This window comes from Atta colombica, unplaced genomic scaffold, assembly GCF_001594045.1.
Source record: "Atta colombica isolate Treedump-2 unplaced genomic scaffold, Acol1.0 scaffold252, whole genome shotgun sequence".
Taxonomy (NCBI): domain Eukaryota; kingdom Metazoa; phylum Arthropoda; class Insecta; order Hymenoptera; family Formicidae; genus Atta; species Atta colombica.
The window spans coordinates 232635-234123 of record NW_017259351.1 but is presented as its reverse complement, the minus strand read 5'-3'; the positions used below and the strand labels follow the sequence as shown (position 1 = coordinate 234123).

Sequence of the window (1489 nt, the reverse complement as noted above, 5' to 3'; positions counted from 1 at the left end):
ATACTACACAAAAACTGTAATAAATTTACTTTTGAATTTTTTTTTTGTATATTGTAAATATTTTAGCATAAATATATAAATGAATGTTATGAACTTTTTCAAATATTAAAAATTAATATATATTATTTAAAAGCAATGTTATTTACACAATTATTGTAAATAACTTGATAATTACAATTTCAAACATCTCTGCAATACTTATATTCCATTATATTTTATAATTTTAGAAATATAAGCGTGAACGTTTTCGCTTTTATTCATACGATAGTAACGATTGTAACAATAACGAATGGACGACATTAAAAGTTTCGAATTGTTGAATGAAATATCAATCGCTTTCTATTTCAAGGGACAGTCGATCGTTGCTCGCATATTAAACTGTCCCCTTTTATATTTGACTTCTGCGAATATTGAAATAACTGAAATCGATAAAAGATCGGTTTTTTTATTTCTACGTTTTTATTAGATTTTTAATGCTTAACTTGAAAAATATACGCTATCCACGATACTGTATATTTCAAAAAGTAGTAAATGTTTTGTCGAGTGCTTTAGAGCTTTGTTACTCCTCGCTCGTGTATTTAATGGCTGCCATTACAGATTTCAATTAACCGGAAATTTCACTAATCGCTTGTTTAGCTACGGAATTTGGTTAAAGGCTAATTTGTCAACCGGAAATTAACTGGTACAGAAATTAACATAGTTCGTGTACGAATACGAATTAAACTTCTCAGAAATAATCAGAAATGTCCATCAAAACTTTTTGCTAATTAAAAAAATAAAATGCTAAAATAAAGTCTATGTGCATATCTCAATGCAATGTAGTTCAATGGAATTCATCAAACATACAGTACGTAAACGTGTGGCAATAGAAATAAAATTTATATTTTTCCTTTGTCGAATAACATTAATCATTCAGCGTACACTACAACTTCTGAATACTCAATCAGCAAATTTCTTTCATGTTACAGATACACTGAGTTTAGGAGATCGGACGATAGATAACATGGATAGACACGCGATCCAAACCAGACCTCGGCAACAAATGCTGGATCATTCTTCCGGCCCGAAGTCGAAACCGGAACCCACCTTCGACTTCACACAGAATAGCAACGTGACGGCCCTGATTGGAAAAACTGCATACCTCACGTGCCGAGTTCGCAATCTAGGCGACAAGACCGTAAGAATCTTCATTACATTGCCTTGTGAATTATAAATTACGAAACAAAGATATCGTCTACATAATAGGAGCGTTCACCCTGCTTGGAATATTTCTTGCAGTTGTTATACAGAATAGACAAGAATCTTCAATTTATAATGGCATTATTTTTCTTTTTATAATTACAATTAGGAACTTAGGAATTTTTACAATTAGGAATTATTAAACAAATTTTAACTATGTTCTTGAAAAACTATGCTATGTTCTTGAAAAACAGCGTTATCGTTCTTGTTATAGATTTAAATTAAGCTTATGAAGGCATTTAAACTATCG

The 1489-nt window shown here is 30.6% G+C and overlaps 1 protein-coding gene across 1 annotated transcript in view; it reads left to right on the top strand.

Moving 5' to 3' along the window:
• Positions 1-1489, top strand: part of LOC108689014 (cell adhesion molecule 2-like) — a 41029-nt gene that overhangs the window by 23885 nt on the left and 15655 nt on the right. Inside the window, exon 2 of the mRNA XM_018195603.1 lies at positions 969-1177. Within this exon, the coding sequence (XP_018051092.1) occupies positions 969-1177 (209 nt within the window). The remainder of the gene's footprint in view (positions 1-968; positions 1178-1489) is intronic.